General features: G+C 36.6%; 1 protein-coding gene across 14 annotated transcripts in view; it reads left to right on the top strand.

Annotated features, from left to right (window-relative positions):
* Positions 1 to 21,030, top strand: part of Syne1 (spectrin repeat containing nuclear envelope protein 1) — a 428,383-nt gene that overhangs the window by 64,710 nt on the left and 342,643 nt on the right. For all 14 annotated transcript variants that reach the window (XM_058573624.1, XM_058573630.1, XM_058573631.1 and 11 more), the window contains exon 3: positions 8,680 to 8,741. In XM_058573624.1, coding sequence (XP_058429607.1) covers positions 8,680 to 8,741 — 62 coding nt within the window. The remainder of the gene's footprint in view (positions 1 to 8,679; positions 8,742 to 21,030) is intronic.

Raw genomic sequence — 21,030 nt, 5'->3', positions numbered from 1 at the left:
GCCAGGCAATGACTTAGTGTTTAGGGATACAAAATGGGGAAAAAGCTTTCTTTCCTCGAGGATTTTGTGATCAGGTATGGGTGAGTGCAGGATAGAGCTGGTATCAGATGCAGTAGCCGTGAAGTCTTAGGCCTTGATTTGCTGATTTCACCTTGGCTCCTCTGTGGCTGATTTCCTCTGCAGGACTTGCTGAGCGAGGAGATACAAGATGACCTCACCTCACTTGTCTGGAAGCTGGTTCTGGCTATCAGAAAGTTCATTTCAGTTCTTCTCAAAGTGGATTTGCATCCTCAAAACCAGACTGCTTTCCTTGCTCGATAATTTTCAGATAGTAATTCAGGACAGCTAAAACAGAAGCTGCCAGGTTTCTTAAGTCCAAGAGTGAGTCAAATGACATAAAGTCATTTCTGCTGTATTATTAATCAAAGAAAGCATAATATGGGATCAGATTGAAAGGAAGGGGAAGTCAATTCTACCCTTGATGGAGGAAGGGCAAGATCACATTGCAAAGGAGGATGCATACTGGGAGAAGTTTTTGTGATCCTAATTTAAAATGTCTTCTGGTCTATTATTATTGGTATTCTTCCTACATGCAAAATATACACATTCCTTCTTGAGACTCCAAAAGTCATGTCCAGCTCCAATCTCAGCATCAAGCTCCAAGTCCAGTATTGTGTCACCTACATCTGGTGCAGATACAGACAAGATTCCAACCACAGTTCCTCTTGATCCATAGACCTGTAAATTAAAAGCAGAAGTTATCTGTTCCTCATGTATTCCACATGCAGTGATCAGAGAAGAATAGGTCATTGCAATGGACAATACTGTCCTAAAGGGGAAAACATACACACACACACACACACACAGGAATTAACGGTCATAGTCCAAAGTAATTTTGAAATCCAGCAAGACACATGTGTAGCTCCTTTAACTGACAGGCCAATTCCTTGTCTTCTAGATAAGAAGTGACTCATGGCTTCAAGTGGCAGTTTTCTCAGCCTCTTCCTAGCTTAAGTCATGTTTTCAAAGTCTTCTACTCTTTTTAAACCAATCTGCTCCTTTGGTACAAGCTGGTGTCCTAAACGTCTGTTTGGGGTTCATTCTATTCTCCCAAATCTAATATTTGTACTGGGCATGCTGTGGCATGCCTGTAAACCCAGCAACTTGGGAGGCTGAGGCAGGAAGATCTCAAGCTCAAAGCCAGCTTCAGTAACTTAGACCCTCAGCAACTTAGCCAGACCTGTCTCAAAATTGAAAAAGAAAAGAAAAGAAAAAGTCTGGGGATGTGGCACAGAGAAAGAGCTCCTGGATCCAATCACCAGTAACACAATAAATAAATGAATAAATGAATAAATAAATAAATAGATATATAGATAGATAAATAAATAAATAAAGCAGACTTTGGACACATGAAGGCTGCTCTGGGCAATGCCTTTAAGATTAATTTCCTTAAGGTACTTTTAATAAACTTAAACCTTAGAAGCTGGTTTGTTTAGTGGAGGAGGTCAAGTAGGCTCTATTAGAAAGCTTTTTGAGTTCTTTCTTTTGTTTTCCAATCCTATGATGAAGTAGAATTGATAGATGCAACTTTATATATATTTCAAGATTTATAACATGATGATTGGATATATGTATACTTTGTTGTGTATAATTACCATAACCTAAAAGAACACATTCATGAATGGATAAAGAGAATCCACCAGGCAATATTATTTAGACACACACACACACACACACACACACACAGGAAATCCTGCTATTTGTTGCAACATGGATGAATCTGACAAGCTAGACACAGAAAGAAACTGTATGACCTCACATGTGAAATCTAAAAAAGCCAAACTCTTCCTGGGTTCCTAACCATGGGTCTTACAAACATATTCTTCATTGCTGTTACCCTGAAGCTATTTATTCCTTTGCAAATCATTTTCCTGCAAAGACTGAAAATAACAGACCATCTTATTTTCCAATCCACCATAGCCTGGGCCTTCGATGTTTCTTCTAATCTGTGCTTGCAAACAAAATGGTTTCCTCTTTGGTTCATCAGTTTCTTTTCCAGAACTTACAACACACAGCTAAAGGAAGCCACTTGACACTTTCAGCATTGTTCGGGGAACTCTCTTTATCCAGATGCACACATTTGTTATTTCAGATGACATATTATATAATGTACAGAATACTTGTAGCCTCCTCCAATCTCCAACAGCAGTTACCTCACTGTCCTCGAGCCTCCTTTCCCTACCTGGTCCTAAAGCCAATGCCACATGTTTTAGACTTCTGTTCCCGCACTGCCACACTCTGGGTAGCAATTTCTAGTTCAATTAAATTGCACTGTGCAAGAAACCATCACCTGATTTTAATGGATTAGAGTAACAGGGATGTGTGACTTGTGATTCTTTGAGTGTCCTAGTAGTTATGACCTGGCTGGTTCAGGTGGCTGCCTTCACTGGATCAGTTAGACTAGCCGATCCCAAGATGGCCTTGCTGTGGTTGTTGGCTGTTCCCTGGGGTGCTTCAGTTCTCCTCCAAGTGACTTCTTATCCTCTGGGATCCTAGACCAGCTTCCTTATGTGATTGCCTTAGGGAAGAGTTCCAAGAGCTAAAAATGGAAGCTCAAGGCCTCTTAGGGTTCACCTTTACAAATCACATAAAATCACTCGTCACATTGTCATCAATGCAAGTCTCAAGGCCAGCGCAGACTGCAGGTGGGGGAGAGAAGATGACCTCTTGATCAGAGGAGTGACACAGTCACATCACAAAGGATATGCCGGCCAGGATGGGAAGAACTAGGGGCACACTTCACAGTCTGTCACAGCCTGGTTCTGTAAATATTCTTTTCACTTATGTATTTGATTTAAAAGTTTTAACAATGAGTAATTATGAACATTTAGTTATCTTATTATGTTCAACCATCCAATATACCTTGGATCCTACTTATGTATAACAAAGTAGTGATATTAGTAATTATATACTTACAACAGGGAAAATAAAATTCTGATCTCAAAACAATTTATTTGACTCAGGTGATCTAATTTTGGCTGTTAATTAATAACCACTGCATTATCATCTTTATGCATTTGTGTTTGTTTTTTTCCTATGTAGGCACATTATTTGGTTGTGGCAAGAAATTCAGTCTGCATTTTTCTGGTTTTTTTTAAACTTCATTCCAACTTTTTTATTGATGCATCAAAAATAATGAAAACCAATTATTAGAAACAGTCAGGGGCAATGTGACCTTAAAGATTATTTATTTTAAATTAGCATTTACATTTTATGGTATAGTTACCTTTAAGATTATTATTTAAGCCATCATTATTATTAAAGATATTTATTAGGATATAATAATAATCTGCAAAAAAATGTTAATAATGATCTATAGCAAGCTGAGTTTTGTGTGTGGTGAAAGAAAGGGGTATAATTTCATTTTGCTACATATGGATTTCCAGTTTTACCAGCACTATTTGTTGAAAAGGGTATCGTTTCACCAAGGTATGTTTTTAGCACCTTTGTCTAGTATGTGATAACTATATTTATGTGGGTTTGTCTCTGTGTACTCTCTTCTATACCATTGGTCTTCATGTCTATTTTGGTGCCAATATCATGCTATTTTTGTTACTATAGCTCTGTAAGTATAATTTAAGGTCTGGTATTGTGATGCCTCCTGCTTCACTTTTCTCTCCGAGGATTGCTTTGGCTATTCTGGGTCTCTTATTTTTTTCAAATGAATTTCATGACTGCTTTTTTTATTTCTATGAAAAATATAATTGGAACCTTAATAGGAATGGCATTAAATCCATATAATGCTTCTGGTAGCATGGCCATCTTGACAATATTAATTCTGCCTATCCAAGAATATGGGAGATCTTTCCATCTTCTAAGGTCTTCTTCAGTTTTTTTCCTTCATGTTCTTTAGTTCTCATTATAGAGGTCTTGTACCCCTTTTTTAGATTGATTCCCAATTTTTTTTGAGGCTACTGTGAATGGGATAGTTTTCCTAATTTCTCTTTCAGTGGATTCATCACTGGTATAAAGGAACACAAGTAGACCAGAGACCTGTGCCTACTAGAAGAAAAAGTAGGTGCAAATCTCCATCATGTTGGCTTAGGAACAGAATTCCTCAACAAGACTCCTAAAGCACAAGAAGCAAAATCAAGAGTAAATAAATGATATGATATCAAACTAAGAAGCTTCTTCACAGAAAAAAAACCAATCAAGAATGTGAAGAGAGACCCTACAGAATATGAGAAAATATTTACCACCTGCATCTCAAATAGAGCAATAATCTCCAGGATACATAAATAACTCAGACAACTTAACACCAGAAAAACAAATAACCCAATCAATAAATGGGCTAAGGCATGGAAAGAATGGAAGAACTTTAGATAGAGGAAAGGGGGAGAAGGGAAGGGAGGGAGGAAGTGGGCAGGAATGATGATGGAATGAGTTAGACATCATTGCCCTAAATATATGTATGAAGACACGAATGGTGTGAAAATACTTTGTGTACAGTGACTTGAAAAATTGTGCTCTATATGTGTAATATGAAATTAATTACATTCTACCATTATGTATAACAAATTAGAATAAATAAATAATTTAATAAATAAATAAATGGGCTAAGGAACTGAACAGACACTTAATAGACAAAGAAATATGAATGGTCAACAAATATATGAAAAAAATGTTCAACATCCCTAGCAATTAAAGAAATGCAAATTAAAACTACACTGAGATTTCATCTCACTCCAATCAGAATGGCAATTATCAAGAATACAAGCAACAATAAATTTTGGTACAGATGTGGAGGAAAAGGTCCATTCATACACTGCTGGTGGGACTGCAAATTGTGTAACCATTCTGTAAAGCAGTATGGAGATTCTTCAGAAAACTTGAAATAGAACTGCCATTTGACCCAGTTATCCCACTCCTCAGCATATACCTTATGGACTTAAAAATCAGCTTACTATAGAGATGTGGCCACATCAAGGTTATAGTAGTTCAATTCACAATAGCTAAGCTATGGAACCAACCTGGGTGCCCTTTAATGGGTGAATGGAAAAAGAAAATGTGGTATATATACCCAGTGGAATATTGCTCAGCCATAAAGAAAAAGGGAAAGATGGTATAATGGATTGTACATAACTTTCCTGTGTTCATATATGATTACATGACCAATGTAACTGTACATCATGTACAACCACAAAATGGAAACATATACTACATGTATGTATGTCAAAATACATTCTACTGTCAAGTATAACTAAAAACAACAAATAAAAATTTAAAAAATTAACCACTAAAAAATAATCTATGGCAAACTATTAATAATACATTAATATTAGATAATTTTAGTATTTTTTTGCCAGAGTTTTTTTTTCAAATTTAACTATATTTATTTAAGCAATGTAGTTTTCTTCTTAGTATTTGTATATTAAATGTGACATTGATTAGATGTATTCAGGAATTCATGATTTTACTCTTTATGATTTTTCATGCTTCTGATAGAATTTATTGTACATTATTAAGAGCATACTCATGAATACTCATGTACTTCTCAGAAATAAGTTCTTATGGAAGAATTTGTTCAATATATTTTAATATAGTCATTTCAGTTACTGTTAACATTCCAAAAACATCATCTGTTAAAATGGATATTGGCATGTATTTTAATATTCTTTTTATTTAGTAATGCTATTTACAAACTAATGAGCACAAGATTCTGTAGCATAGTTTTACATAACTAATAATACATGTCAATTCCATTATTCATAATAAAATTACCAGGTAATCAACATACTTCTAGACTCTATGTTTGTATGATGAGTGACAAAGGTTCTGTAGTAACCCAAGCTACCATTTATTTTGACCTCTTCGCTTCTAACTGCATGAATACACCAGGGTGAACCATAATGGCCATAGGAACAAGTTACTGCTAACCTTAAACAATGTTCTTTTAAAAGCAAGGGCATATATATCAAGAGAACCTTAAAGCTTACGTCATGGGAGTTATTTCAGTTGCTTGTCAATAGGATTATAAAGAAGTGTTCTCATGACTATTTTTATGTAGGTTGATAGACATTTATGGCATACTTGTCTTCTGCACTTTAAAGATCTTATGTTATCGATATTAGATTTAATTAACAAATGTGGGAGTAAATTATTCAGGTTTTACATAAAGATAAGAGTTTGCTAACAATGAAATTTTAGAATTCTTTTTTCTTTTAGGAAAATAGTACATAAAATTGAAATATTTACTAAGAATTCAGCTGACTGCATCTGATAAATATAAAAGTAGACTTTTAGGATCCAGAAAAATCTGGTTTTGCAGGCATAAAAGGAAGCATGTAGAGAATTTGACATTTAGATATACACAATGCTACACACACAAAAAAAGATAATTTGAGCTCTCTAAAAGGAGGTCTTTTAACTAAAGTCTAAATATAAAATCAAAGATTTGCCATCAGATGGTAAATCTGAAGGTGGTAGCAGTGAAAATGTAAAAATTTAAAATCAGGAAGCAACATATAATCAGTAGGTATTCTTAAACTTATGACATCCTACACTAACTCATGCTAATTTATTTTAACATTTTAAAACAATGACATCTTGGTTTATAAAAGAATATATAATTTCAAATTAAGTGTCACAATTTGCATAAACTCTAATTGTATCTTCAGTCTATTTTAGACAAAGAATTGCACTTTATGTATCATAAAGTTCTGAATTTCATCACGCTTAGTTTGAATAGTTAATTTTGCAGCAGTATAACTTTATAGAACCTGAAGATTCCAAGCCAATCTCATATTTAACCATGAATTTATCATTTTCATGTGATTAGTATCTGGTAAGACCAATATACTAATTTTTATGTTATTGTCAATTAGTAATGTAATATCATGGATCCACACTTCTGAAATCCAAAACCTGGCTCTTCTGCTGGGTGATTTTGGTAAAAATACTTAATTTCTATGTGCCTTGGCTTTCTTATCTGTAAAATGAGAATTATAATAGGCTTTATTTATACGTTTGTTGTAAGAATGAAAGTTAATACGTGCATTATATTTTGTTATATAATGATTAAATAAATAATAATTTAATTAAAATATAATGTGATATATGTCACGTTATACAGATAATACATATAAATGTGTGTTAGCATGCATAGGAGCACCTTGTATATAGGAAATGTTACCAATTTGTAATGCTGATTTTTTTTTATACTTGAAAATTAAAACAAAAAAGCATGCTGGAAATATTTTAGAAATACTAGCATTCTGCAAATTTTATGTACATATCCAAAGCTTCTCCAAGTTAAAAGGTCTTGTTATCTATTTTCCTCATCCATTCATTGCTATTTGTCAATGTTGATCAGGTTTACATCCTAGTAGACAGTCGGATTCCAAGGTGAAACCTTGGTAAGGTCAGATCTAGAAATGTGGATTGAGCATCATCCCCCAAAGGGAGAGGAATTGAGATTAGGTGTGCTCATCTGTATCCCCCACAACATCTCATCTTGTCTGGTGTCAAACATTTGGCATCCAGGAAAGGTTGGCTGAGCAAACAGATGTCACCCTTCTTTCTAAGGGATTAAATGCCTCCTCTCTCTGGCCTTCATGCCTTTAAACCTCTGATTAAAGCTTTCCTGAACCCTGTTCTTTTTTTTTCTTCATTAGTCTTCTCTTGTTGCATAACAATTACCACAGACTTAGCAGTTTAAAGCACCACACATTTATTGTCTCCACATGTTTATGGGTCAGGAGTCATGCACAGCATAGCTGTATCTGCTCAGAGTCCCACAGGCTACAAGATGCTAGTGGACTGCATCCACATCCCCATTCTTTTTAAGGGACTTCAACCTACTTTTGAATTTGTCTGCATTGCTAGCAGAATCCATTCCTTGTGGCTGTTAGTCAAGGAACCAGGTTCCTATTGGATGTTGGCTGGAGGCAGCTCTCCACTACTGAAAGAAACCCAGTTCCCTGCCTTTGACCACGTTCACAGATGGTTCACAGCATGCTGGTGCTCGGAGAGCCTCAGCTAGAATGGAGTGATTTAAGGCAACAGGATCACATGTGACACCCCACCACCAACCATTTCATATTCTGTTAGCTTGAAGCAAGTCACAGGATCTGCCCACACTCTACCAACACAAAAGTGTGGATTCCAGGAGGTAGGGATTTCTGGAGATTGCCCAGGGTGTATTCACCCCACTCCTCATTTGGGTTAAGTTCCTATAATACCTCATGTTTATAGCTCTACCTTAATATTGCTGTGTAACCCACTATATACATATGCCCTTGTCTGTCTGTCTCCACCTCTGTGTCTCTCTGTCTCCCTCTACACGTAGAACTTGACATTTAGTTGGACTTAGCAAACTTTTATTTTTAACAGCTTTGTTGAGGGACAATTAATCAGTGAACTTTCAGTAAGTGAATGAGAGTAAACATAGGGATGATGTGGTGCAAACTTTAAAGTATTTGGTAATAATTTTTATTCGAATAGTTCCGTGTGATAATGTATTTAGAATTGTGTCAACCCTGAAAGAAAATAATTGTTCCAATGAATTAGAAGATAAAATGGTTTTACGATTAGTTCTAGAGCTGTATACCTTGGACCTTTTTCATAGTATAAACATGATACTTTATGCTATCTAACCAGATTCTTTTTTTTTTCTTTTAGATGAGCAAGAGATTGTACAAAAGCGCACTTTCACAAAATGGATCAACTCTCATCTGGCCAAGGTAAGGGAGACAACCCAGAGTTACAGGTTTGCATAGTTTCAGCCAAAAAGTCATGAAGTGCACAATGTGGAGGGATGTTGCTGTTGTTTTTGTCACCATTACTGATCAATGACATTGGCCATCCTATTCGCTGGTTTAATCGTCACCTAAATGAGGCATTTACAGACTTTGCCTTTGGAAAGAAATGGACTGACAGCCAGTCAAGAGCAGTTACTTCATGTCAATCCCATGGATCTTGCTCAAATATTTCACTGATATTACTTCTATCTTAATTGTCAGAGTCTTTGCTCAGATGTGCTTATGTCTATTTGGAACAGGAAGAAAGAATAAGTGGTCTGTGCTGAGCAAAGAGGTTTATCTGAGGAGGTGACAACAGTGCCCCTCCCTGGTGCTTTGATGAAAAATAACCCTGGAAGCAAGACACTGGAAAGATTGACATCTTTCCAAGATTGTCCATATTAGGTTGTGCCAGGTGATCTTAGTCTTTCTAGTGTGCATTCTAATGTCTTTGCACATAACTACGATATAAAATAAATTTTAGGGTGGTCTTTCGGTCACAGAAGACATGCTCTCTAAGGGGTTTGTGGGACCCCAGCCCCTCCTCTTTTCTCAATCTGGATGTGAGGTGAACAGCTTTGCTCTTCCACATGCCCCCTCCCCATGATGTGCTGCCTTGCTAAAAGCAATGGGCTGACTGTCCATGGGCTGAAACCTCCATACTGTAAACCAAAGTAAATCTCAATAACAGAGTGAATTAATACATCCCTGAAGTCCCCTTCCCTCCCTTTTTTTTATACTTCAATAGCAAACAAAGTGTGGCAGTTGATTTTAATTCCTTTCTACAGATTAACTGTGTACCTGTGTCTCTGCTAGGTTTTAGGGAAAGGAAAATATAGTAGAAAACATTCCCAGGACTTGAGAAGCTCACAATCCAGCAATAAAGAAACAGATCAATGTGTCTAGGTGCAGGATAAACTGGGATCACCTTTCCTAAAATCTCTTTCCAAAAGCTACTTGATGAGAGGAGAATTCTCTGGTCCAGTGGTTGCACCTAGAATCCGTCCTGTTCCTCCTTCCTTTCTACTCCGTGACTGCAGTAGGCCTGAGTACTCTGGGGGCTCATTTCCTCAAACCTGTTGACAGCCAGACTCTACTTACACTACAGAATTGGCAACTATCAGGGAAGATTTTTATTTCCAAAATGAAAATAGAGTTATTGTTTCTCATGCCGTAAAAAGGCTACATGCTAACTGTAAGTAATATTAATAATGAATTTCTTAGAAAGTATAAAGAATGTTAAAGTGACCTTAAATTACTACACAATCCAGTTAGACGTATGACTCAAATATTATTTTCCATTTTTCTTTTGATAGTGTACGTCTTCACATGCCTAGAAAGATTCTAATGTAGAAAAGAACCTGAAGTCCCTGTGTTTCCCCAACATTACACACTTGTGCATGAATGATATCATTTTGAAATGCCCAGAAAATTACCGTATCCATAAAAACCTATTATAAACTTAACCATATGTTATTTTTTAATCCTCTGTACTTGTCATTTCTTTTCTTCTTGGGCCACTTTGAAAACTAAACAGTGAAATAGAACAATACGTGAACTTGTTCTCCTGAACTTATTTATGCCAATGTTATGGTGTTTCATTAAACATAGCCCAAACCTAAGAAAGCGTAGGATGATATTTTAGTTTTCTGACTCCTTATATTTGGAAAACTTTCTGAAATGAGATCTGGCCCCAGTTCCCTGCTGTGGCAATTGAGAACTCAAGGAGAGCTGTAGGGTTGGTGTGTCTGTGTTTGTCTCGGCAGCTGACGACATATTGCCACTCATCTGTCCCCATCCTTTGCCCTCCTTGTTCCCACTTGAGGTCCTGTTTACAGCTCTCTCTCTCTCTCTCTCTCTCTCTCTCTCTCTCTCTCTCTCTCTCCCTCTCACCTCTCTTCCATCCCATTTCAGTTGTCCCTTCCATGCCATCTCCTCTGCCACCACACCCGCAGCCCAGCCCAGTCTCTTTTCCATCTCTATCTCAGTCTCCCTGTCCCTATCTTTACCCTATTCCATCTCTATTTTATTTGTGTACTAGTCCTATAAAACACATTTAGTCTGAAAATCCGAAACTTCACAGTGTCGTTGAGGTTGTATTTACGTATGTCCTCAAGTTAAAAGGGAGGCAAACACTTCCCTCCCCATGACAGGTCCTCACTTACTTCAAGGAATTCTAAGAATGAGAATACCTCACCTATGACAAAAGCAGTCACTTTCATATGTGATCTGGCCTCTGGACCTTGTGTCACTTTTCCTGATGCTTTGTAAGAAGGCTTGCTGCCAACACCACTCCGGGTGCTAGAGCATGCTTGGACCCTTCATTTTAGCATACATGGGCTGTTGCACTAACCACACATGCATACACACACACACACAGTCAGCTAATTCCTTCAGGAGCATGTGCCCAGGGTCTTACTAAATCTCTCAAAGATATAGCTTCTTAAATGTGGGGTTCTTGTCTCTTGATCATCAGCAACACTCTGAAATCTCCCCCAAACAATAGGTTTTCAGTCACAGAGCAGGCCCAAAGCTATGTTTCAGAACATTTCTCTTTAGAAAAAATAATCCACAAAGAAGAAGCTTGACTCATCTGAAAGTCTTTCCTGATCTTCCAGAGCTTTTTGGAGTCATGTTTCCCTCTTCTTGCTTGTTGAGTAACCAAAGCTGTTGGCTTTTAGTGGACCTGGGGTACCAGGGTTGAGGATCAGGTTGAGTCTGCTCTGGTGTGTTTTTCCTGCATTGCTAATTCTCCATTGTCTAGTAATGACTCAGCCTGTTGTGTCAGTGAATTTGGGTCCTGCTTAGTCAATTCAACCTGTTGTAACAAAATACCAGAGGCTGGGTGGTTTAAACAGCAGACACTTATTCCTTACAGTTCTGGAGGCTGGGAAGTCCAAAATGAAGGCACCAACAGATTTGGGTTTTGATGAAGGCTATTTTCCTTGTCCCTGTGTTTCACATGGCAGCAGGAAAGAGCTATGGTCTCTCTTCATCTTCCTATAAGGCCACTAATAAATCACACAGTGGGGCCCCACATTTGTGGCTTCACCTAAACCTAGATACTACCCAAAGGCCCCACCTCTAAATATCACCATATTGGGGTTAAGTGTTCAACATATGAATTTTGGTGGGGATACAAGCCACAGAACTTTAGTCCGTAACAGGCCTCAAGTTCAGTCTGAAGTCTGACTGGAAGCAAATGAGAAGTTCTGAATCTATAACACAGGGGTGGGAACTCTACCCTGAAAACACTTACCCCTATTCCTGGTGGATGTTTTCTTTGGAATTTTTCCATTAACCTGACAATGAAACCATTGAGAATGGTTGAGTTGCATTCTATTCCTTGGTCTTATTGATTGTCCCCTTTCCTATAGTTTTTTGTTTACATTTACTAATAAAAGTAAGAAAATGAACCATGTTGAAAGTATACTTTTTTTTCTGGTAATCAGAATAATAGTTTCAAATCACCTGTTACTTATGCTACATGATGTTCCAAGTTATTTTATATCTAAAAACAAGAAAAAGTGTCAAATTGACTAGGAAAAAGAATTTGACATTTTTTCTGGAATGCAACTTGTAAATATTTCACAGGATCTCTGTTGTCTGAGAACTTTTGCATAGTAGTCATGGAAATTGGTATGTATTTAAGTTAGAATGGTAAATCATAAATCCTGTGATAATATTATGCCTCCTTTAATGTTTATGAACCATCTAAAGATAATAAAATTTTATTTTTTAGTTTTTATTGATTATTTTGTGGTGCTGGGGATTGAATGTAAAGCCTCATGTTTGGCAATCCACTGAGCCATATGCTCAGCCCCCCAATTTTTATTTTAAAGGACAATTTGAAAGACTGTCTTTGGAAAGCAAATGTATCTATTTTCTCAAAATCTTCTTTGCAAATTGACTTCCCAAAACAGCATTGATAACAGATAATGGCAGGATTAAGAGTTGAGATGTTGAGTTGAGAAGAAAAAATGTTGGTGGTCTTGTTCTTCCCAAGGTCATTAAATCTTGGGTGCATCAGAGACTATTGGAAATGATTTTGAGAGTGAGTTTGAAGAGGTTTTTTTAATAAGAAATTTTCATTTTGTTCTTGATTGCTTGTCTTGGTTTCACATCAATATATGACATATTAAATAAGAAACTCTTCTACTGATGACATTCTATTCTATTATAGCAATTATTTATAAATATTATGACAGAAGTTATGAAGAAATAAGATACAAACAAAAGTCCAATATGTTTTTGTAAAATATACTTTTCTTAAACAAAATATTTTATCGAAAATCGGGGGCAAACCTAAGGATTTTCCCTCTGTGGGTGTTTTATATCACTCTTAGTACACAGATATAGATTATTAAAATTTATGGGTCTAATTAACTTTTCATTTTTTGATGTTTGCTTTGTTCCTAAATGGAAGTTTTTATGTCTCTGCAATTATGCAAAGAATCGAAAATCACAAATTGTCAATATACTACAATATGACATTCACAAAAATTAGTAGTTATAGTTGTTTCATATACTCCATCATCTGTTTCAGAGATGGGGCTCCCTTTTTAGACATGAAACCTATAATTTTCTTTTTATCAAGAAGAAACATTTTTTATGTTAGTTCTGTTAATGAAAGAAGATGAAATATTTCTTATTTAATTAGCCCAATTTATTTTGAGTGGTAGTTTTTCAAAGTTAGGTTCCTGATGCAGGTCTAACACATTAGCACTCATTGTTGGGATGCATTTCTAAACTGAAGGGATGCTGTTTATTGAGCACTTGTCATGTGCCAGTTATGGTGCTTTAACAACTGTATCTTATTTTATTTAATCCTAACAACATTCAAATGTATCATTTTTATTCTTTTATAAGTTATAAGCCTGAAAAGTTAATTAATTAGCTTAGGGTCACATAACAAAGGACAAAGCCAGGTTTCAATCCCACCACTCCTGAGCTTGGGCACTGTTGGTCAGCTCAGGCTGCTATGAGAGATGCCATAGGTTGAGTGGCTTAAACAACAAACTATTCCCACAGTTCTGGTGACTGGGAAGTTCAATATCCAGGTCTTGAAACATTCATTTCCCTGGGAGGGCACTTCTCCTGGCTTGCATATGGCTGCCATCTCCTTGTCTTTAGTTGGCAGGAGGAAAAGGAGCCCTGGTCTCTCTTCCTCCAATTATAAGGCTATTAATCAATTCCATCATGGGGGCCTCACTATCATGATCTCATCTAAACAGAATAGTTTCCAAGGAACCCCATCTCTAAATATCATCACATATGAATTTTGGAGGCATTCAACCTCTTAGTCCACAGCAGGCATCAACCACTGTGTCATACTCTCAGGCTTCATTTATTTATTTAGTCATTCATTCACTAAGCACCTATTCTGTGGTAGGTGTTGTGGATACATCAGTGAATACAGACACAGCCCATGCCATCTTGGAACTAGTGGTCTAGCAGAGGAGACCCACAATTATAATGAAGTGTGTATGATGAATTCTAGGAGAAAGAAAGTTCAGGGTGACCAGGAGCACGTATCAATCATAGCCAGACACACAGATGATCTCAAGGAGAGGTCTGTAGGCTTTCACAGGAAGAAACATTTAATCAGAGGCCTGAGAAATGTCTCAGGAGTGGGTAGGTGAAGGGAACAATGTTTTCAAATGTGGAGAGATGAGAAAGATGATGGTTCTAAAGTAAAGGGAATAGAAGAATTTAGGAATATCTGAAAATGTTCCAGGAGGGAGTTGGCAACATGGAAAACAGAATTGGTCAAAGGCCAGTCATAAAGAGAGTTTGGACCCGTACCATGGGCAGAAGGCCCAAAATAAAGAATCTTATGCAGGGTGAGAAATGATTACTTAGGCTCTAACCCCTTCCCCTTCTCATGAATTAGAGCAGGAGCAAGTAAGATTGGAGATGGAGTGCAGTAAGTCAGATGAGAGCTGTAGACAGGTTGGACTAAAGTGAATTGCACAGAAGATGGAAGGAGACCCTCACTGTTATACAAATACATGTATGATGATGTAGGAAAAAGAAAAAAAAGAAGTGTGTCACATTAGATTGGGTAGAGAGAAGTGATGGGAGGGGAGGGCTGGGGAAGGGGGAAAGGAAGGATAGCAGAATAAAATAGAAATTATTATTGCTGTATGTATATACATGACTGCATGACCAATGTGATTCTGCAACCTGTGCACTCAGAAAAATGAGAAATTATACCTCATCTGATTCAAATGTATGATATGTCAAGATATGTCATGTGTAACTAATTAAAACAAATAAAAAAATAAAGTCATGGTGGGAGAATGGAAAAAAATGGATAAATTAAATAGATGTTTAGGGGTGGACCTGATGGAACTGAGGCTTAATTGGAATCCCAGAGCAGGAAATTAAGGATAACTTGTAGATTCCTGACCTGAGAAATTAAGATCAGTCATATAGATCAGAAATTATAAGAGGCTTGGGAAAAAGGTGTACTAAGTTCTGGCTCAGAGAGAGAAATTACTTGATTTCTCTGAGAGATGAATCCATGTGACCTGGCAGTTAGGACGCATTGTCCACTGTTGGGAGTGGAGTCCACATTACAATAGAAACCAGATTCATGTTAACTGATGAGTTGATGAAGGGTGAGAGAGTTAGGACACTCAGTACCTACGACATGTTCATGAGATGGAATCTTAGCTAGTGCTGAAAATTGGATCTGTTGAGAGACTTTTTTTTTCATATAGCATTCAAAAAATTTTAGTGAATTATACTTATACATAATAGTGTTATTTATTTTGATATACTCATAAATGCATATAATTTAGTCTTCTCCATTTCAATCCCCAATACTACCTCTTCCCTCCCTCTTCCCTCCCCTGGCTCTTCTTCTTCTACTTTATTGGTTCCTTTTATTTATTTGTTTGTTTATTTTTAATCGATGCATTAGAGTTATATATAAATTGTAATGCATTGTGATATGTTCATACATGCACATAGTGTAATTTACTCAACATTATTCCACAGATCTTCCCCTTTGCCTCTATTCTTCCCTCACCCTTGGTCCCCTGGCTCCTATTCTATTGTTTTCCCTTCTATTTTCTCAAGAGTCTCATTTTTTAAATTTCTGGGTTTTGGTCTCTAGCTTCTGTATATATTGTGTAGACACACCACATTCTCCTTATTCATTTTTCTATTGATGAGCTCTGGAGCACCTAGGTTGACTATTGTGGATTGTGCTGCTATACACTCTGGTATGCATGTATTATTACTATAGCATGCTGACTTCATTTCTTTTGGATGAATAGTAAGTGCTTTTTTAACACAGGGTGGTCTTGAGTGTCTGTGAAGAAGGGAATGATCAAGAACTAGTAAAGAATGAGAGACTGGAGAAGAGAAGGAAGGTTAGTTTGAAGGTACAAAGGGAGGCAGAGTGGGACAAAGAATCAAGAGCACTTGTGGGGGGTGTACGTTTGCACCAGAGGAGAGAAATCTCTTTCCTTGAGACCAGTGGAAAGAAGGGTATGGATGTATCTAAGTTTGGGTGAGGTGAAGACATTAAAAGACAGACGGAAAGCACTTGAGTTGAAGGGGTCCCCACCTGATGGTCACAGATGTCGCAGATTTGCCAGTGTGATTATGCGTTTTTGAACAAAAAAGATTCTATTAGAAAAATATGTTAAATTTTGACAGTTAAAATGTTAGTTCTTTCACGTTTTAAATTCCCAAATTTATTCATGATCCATAGCTATTATAACTGTATGGTGCTACACTGGCCATCCAAAGGGAACAATTTAAATATGTCTTTTCCAACAAAATTTATGTTTGATTTTTTTAAATTGGAGAAATTAGTATAAATAATATTAATATTCATATTGATTGTATTCATTTGCAATTTCACATTTTCTCTCATTTTGTCAAATAGAATAAACTGTATTTAAACCCCCATTGGTTCAATCTTTATGATATCTAGCTGTAAAATATATGGGTTGGAACTAGACCCTTTGAGGGGAAAAAATAGGTCTCAGCCATTTTTTAGTGTTTCTATAAATGGTGTTTCTTTTCAATATGCAATGAGCAATCCTTTTTCCATCTGCCAGCCTTATATTTGTAGATCTCTCAAGCATAGGCACCAAATATTTCAAACACTGCCTTTGGAATGACCTCAGGCATAATATAGGCATCTTCTTACTCTTTAGAAGAACTGGTTAAAAAAAGAAAAAAAAGTCTTAAAACATTATTCAGGTTTTCTATTAATTTCCAGGGCTACTGTAACAAAGTACAGTATATTGACTTGAAATGAGAATTTTCCTCTCTCACAGTTTGGAAGGAAGAAGGCCATGTTCCTTCTCAGACTCCAGCAGGAATCCTTTCTTGTCTGCTTGGCCTCTGGAGGTGGCCTGCAGTGCTTCATATTCCTTAGCTTGCATCTCTGCAGTCTCTTCCCCTGTGCATGCCTGTGTCTGTGTCAGGATTACCTCATTATATAAAGACACCTGTCATAGTGGATGGGGACCAATGCTACTGACCTCGTTGTAACCTGATTATTTCTCTGAAGACCCTCTTTCCAAATAAGGTCACATTCTGCAGTGCAGGCATTGAGATTTCAATATATATTTGGGACCATAAGAGATCCATTAAGAGCACATTTTGTTTTAATACAAAGTTAGATGCATAGCCTTTAAAAGGAACACGGGATTTTCCTTGTTCTTTTAAAAAGCAACACGTAGTAATTACAACTTGAATGATGTCTGCACAGTCATAGAAGATCACTTTCCTAGTTGCTTTCATCTTCCCCAGTTATCTTTTCGCCAACAGTGGTGAAAGGTAGCATGGAAACACTTTGTGGATTGAATTTCTCTCCCATCTGTTTCCTTGCATGCACTTTGGTGGAACTGCTAGTGAACTAATACAAGATAATAAGGGCCAAAGAGGGAAAGGCAAATGTAATTATTCACCCTGGAAATCACTATTTAGTTTTTTTTTTTAAAGCTACATTAAACATGTGAGGTGATGAATATGTTGTTAGCTTGATTTAATCATTTCACAATGTGTTAAAACCTCATTTTTACATTCTAAATATATACAATTTTATGTGTCAATTATGCCTTAATAAAATCAGGGAAAACACATGTATTTTGATTTTGTTAACCCTAAACATACTGATAAATTAGTTATTTCCAAATATGCATTTAAAAATTAGAAAGGAAAAAAATCACCATTTCAAGATGAATAGCATTTATTAGTTTAAGGGGTATAATTCATTGATAACATGGAAATAAGTCCTACAAAGTTTTTACAGTTAATAAACATTTAAATAATATTTTTCAAAATTCCTTCTTTAGAAATATATCTTATTTATTCATACATTCATTAACAAGTATTTTTAAATGCTATTTAATCAGGCAATATTTGAGGTACTGAGCATGTAGCAGTGAATAAAATAGAGAAATAATCTATGTATTTTGGATCTTACATTCTAATGGGGGAGATGAGCAGAAGAGGAGATGACAAAAGTGTTTTGTTGAGAAAAGACTGAAGAAGAGCAAGTTGAGAAGGGAAATAAGTTGGGGGTCATTGAAGTCGTCATCCAGGCCAGGGACTGGTGACTTGGACCGAGATACTGGCGGTAGAGGAGATAAGAGATGGCTGGATTCTGGATGAATTTTGAAAAAGAAAACAAAAACAAGATTTGTTAATGAGTCACATATTTTGTGTGAACAAAAGGTATCAAGAACAATACCAATATTGCACAGAATAAAGGAAATGACTTGAAGATTGTGCTTCTTTTATACTACATAGTGAAAATAACTTTTATTATATCTGAGAATTATTAAGAGCAGAGTTTTCCTGAGCTGATTGAAAGCTGGGCTAAAGGGAAGTTATTGCCTTTTGAGATATTTATTCAGAATTGAATTAAATAATCAAGGAAGTGGAAATGATTATGCTATCCATCATGGAAAATGAAAAAGAATGGAAACTACATTCGTATCTTTGCCAAATAGAGGTGGAAAATAATCACAATAGGTCTTTCATAAAGGCACTGGCAGAGAAACAGATGACACAGAAAGTTTTAAAATTACTTCTCGTTTCCAGAGATATTGGGAACTTTCAATTCGATGTTCTGAATAATATAACAAATCCTTTCAGACATCAAGTGAATTTTATTTGGCCATCATCTGTGGTTATTATCGGCTTTATCGATCTGGTCCAAGGCTGTGTCAGCTTTCTGAGGTGTTTCAGTGTGGTGGGCTGTTTGCCAGCCTCTGGGGAGGTGACTTGCTTCACATCCGCTGGTCAGCCTCTCTTCCCTTACCACCACCTCTCTGTTCCTGCTGTTTGGCTGTTGTCCCCACCCTGCGGATGACCATCAGAACATGGAAAAGCTCGAGATTGGACCTGGGGTGGGAATTCTCCTCCCCACTTCTCTTCTGGGTCTGTGTTTCTAACTGAACTTTAGTTAAATGGGAAGTCATGGTTTATCTGGGTCCAGAAGTGAGGCACCACAGTGCACACAGGGCTCAGGGATGCTCAGAATGTGTCCTGAGAAGCAGCCCTTGCCTTAAGACCTCCCACACAGTGCACAGAGGGACATTTTGTGTGCATCTGAGGCAGCACACAAGCCTGATAGTGCTCAACAGTGAGCGTCTCACCGGAGGTGGTTTTCAGTGGGTTGGGCTTTCTGCTAGACATTTTCTAGTTCTATTTTATTGGTATCACAAGGTATCCAGCAATCACAAATATTGAGTCATAGGGTGTGTGTTTAGTATTTTAAAGTACATAGCTTTCTGTGTTGTGAAATGTTTTGAGAGTTCTTCCCCCCAAAGAAAAAGCATTTGGTAGAAAACTAAACAAGATTATGGTGAGGACCTGGATTGTTCTGGCAGAAGAGAGGTTGATTTTACTCTTGTGGTTGCTAAGGGCTAAATCTTGAATGCTGAAAAATCTACTTTATTGCTGTGTGGTTTTGATTACTAGGAACTCTAAGATGGTAGAAAATGTATAGATATTCACCAATGAAATGGTGATATACTAATAGTGTTTCAAAGTAGGTTTTTATTTTTTTGCATGATAGAATCTATAGAAAACTATGGTAGTTTCTGAAAAAAATAAAAATAAATAAAATTGCCAAAGAACCTACCAGTTCTACTTCTGGCTATATATCTAAAAGAACTGAAAATAGGGTGTTGAAGAGATATTGATACATGTATGTTCATAGCAGCATTATTCCCAGTATCCAGATGGGAGAACACCTTGCATCCACTAACACAGAGATCAATACAAAAAGTGTGGTATCTATGTACAAAAAAAAAATGCTATTCAACCTTAAAAAGGAAAGAAATTCTGTCATCTGTGAAATGATGGATCAACCTTGAGAACTTTATGCTAAATGAAATAAGCCAGTCACTAAATGACAAAGCTATATGATTCTACTCATATAAGGCATCAAGAATAGTCAAAATTATTGAAAAGAAAGTAGAGTGTTGCTTGCCAGGAGCTGGGAGGAAGTAGAAATGCTGTCATTCAATGTGTGTAGCCTTTCAGTTTTGCAAAATGAAAATACTTCTGGAGATGGTAGCACAGTAATATGGAAATAACCCACTACTGAACAATTACACTAAAAAATTGTTAAAATGGTAAACATTTTTAATGTGCATTTTTGCACAATTAAAATTTATAACTTAGAATAGAAAAGACATACAATCAGATTCCTTTGAACATGCTCATTCCTATCTTACAGAATGAATTGATTTGGGGTCACTTGTAGGAATCTCATCATTGGATGTGGGGAGGTTCTGAAATATAGTTTGACTCAGAACAGTTTTTCATACTAATAAATTTAGACTTGTGTCAGTCATGTTCCATTTGTGAACAAAATTAGTTTTAGATGGTTTAACCCAGAGGAGAGGTCTATTGAGAGGATTCTAGGTGCTTCAGAGTATGAGAAAAAGATTAATTAGCAGGAAAGGGTTAACTCAGAAGCCCTGTGTTGTTTAAACTGTGCACATTCCAGAGAAAATCCTATCTTAGTAGTGGCCCTGGCTGGCTATAGAGAGATAACCACTGAGCACTTGGCATATTTTGCTTCTCTATATCTGTGACCCTATGCCATACTATGTTTATAGTGAGTATCTGTTTTTGTGTTAGGGGGTTTGGCTGTGCTGTACCACTTTAAATAGATTGTTTATATTACCAATCTTATTTTGGTTAACATTTTTTTTCTGGGGTTGGGAGTGAGAAAGAGGGCTAGAGT

This window comes from Marmota monax, unplaced genomic scaffold (assembly GCF_021218885.2).
Source record: "Marmota monax isolate L192 unplaced genomic scaffold, Marmota_monax_Labrador192_F-V1.1 WCK01_AAM20220418_F8-fsc00114, whole genome shotgun sequence".
Taxonomy (NCBI): Eukaryota; Metazoa; Chordata; class Mammalia; order Rodentia; family Sciuridae; genus Marmota; species Marmota monax.
The sequence above is the reverse complement of the archived record's forward strand: the minus strand, read 5'-3'. Positions and strand labels throughout refer to the sequence as shown.